This window comes from Octopus bimaculoides, chromosome 19, assembly GCF_001194135.2.
Source record: "Octopus bimaculoides isolate UCB-OBI-ISO-001 chromosome 19, ASM119413v2, whole genome shotgun sequence".
Classification (NCBI taxonomy): Eukaryota; Metazoa; Mollusca; class Cephalopoda; order Octopoda; family Octopodidae; genus Octopus; species Octopus bimaculoides.
Genome location: NC_068999.1, coordinates 5901684 through 5902431, shown reverse-complemented (window position 1 = coordinate 5902431; position 748 = coordinate 5901684). Strand labels below are relative to the sequence as shown.

Below are 748 nucleotides of genomic sequence, written 5' to 3'. Positions count from 1 at the left end.
ATATATATATATATATATATACATTATCAATTCAAATAAACGATCAATTTAAAAAAAAACACGAGTAAAAAAATTAACGGACAAGAAGACGTGCACAAGGAATGTGCAAGCTTGCCTCTCGGTGAAAAGAGAGAGTTTGACGTTTCGAGCATAGCTCTTCGTCGGAAAAGAGAAACGGAAAAGTTCAAAGAAGGGAGAGAAGTCGGCAACAGCAATATATATATATATGGAGATATTAATATCCCTCCCACATGCACACACATAAACACATAAATTTATAAATTAATCACGATGGACAAAAAGAAGAAAACAAAAGGAAGTAAAAAGAAACGGAAGACTAAAGGTGCTTTGATGTCAGATAAGGAAGCCATCTTAGTTTACAAGTAAGATTGGAGAATTTCACTTCTTTTATTACAACTATTAGTTATGCTCCAGCATTGCCTTAGTGCATTGTCTCTTAGGGATATGGAACTGTGTTTAGAATTGTGCTAAGTTCTAACATATACATTCACGTATGTATGTATGTATACGCTGTATAATATATACTGCATACATATATATATTTGTGTGTATATATATGTGTGTGTGTGTATGTATGTATGTATATGTCGGTGGGTGTACATGTGTACGAGTGTGTCTATGTATGTACATATCTATCAATCTCTTTCTCTTTCCCTCCCTCCCTCTGTGCGAGTATATATATACATATATATATATATATATATACATATATATATATATATAAATA

General features: G+C 31.8%; 1 protein-coding gene across 1 annotated transcript in view; it reads left to right on the top strand.

Annotated features, from left to right (window-relative positions):
• The first annotated feature begins 34 nt into the window (after nucleotides 1–34).
• LOC128250153 (coiled-coil domain-containing protein 83-like) overlaps nucleotides 35–748 on the top strand; it is a 39999-nt gene continuing 39285 nt past the window's right edge. The window contains exon 1 of the mRNA XM_052974890.1: nucleotides 35–383. Within this exon, the coding sequence (XP_052830850.1) occupies nucleotides 292–383 (92 nt within the window). The 5' untranslated portion in view covers nucleotides 35–291. The remainder of the gene's footprint in view (nucleotides 384–748) is intronic.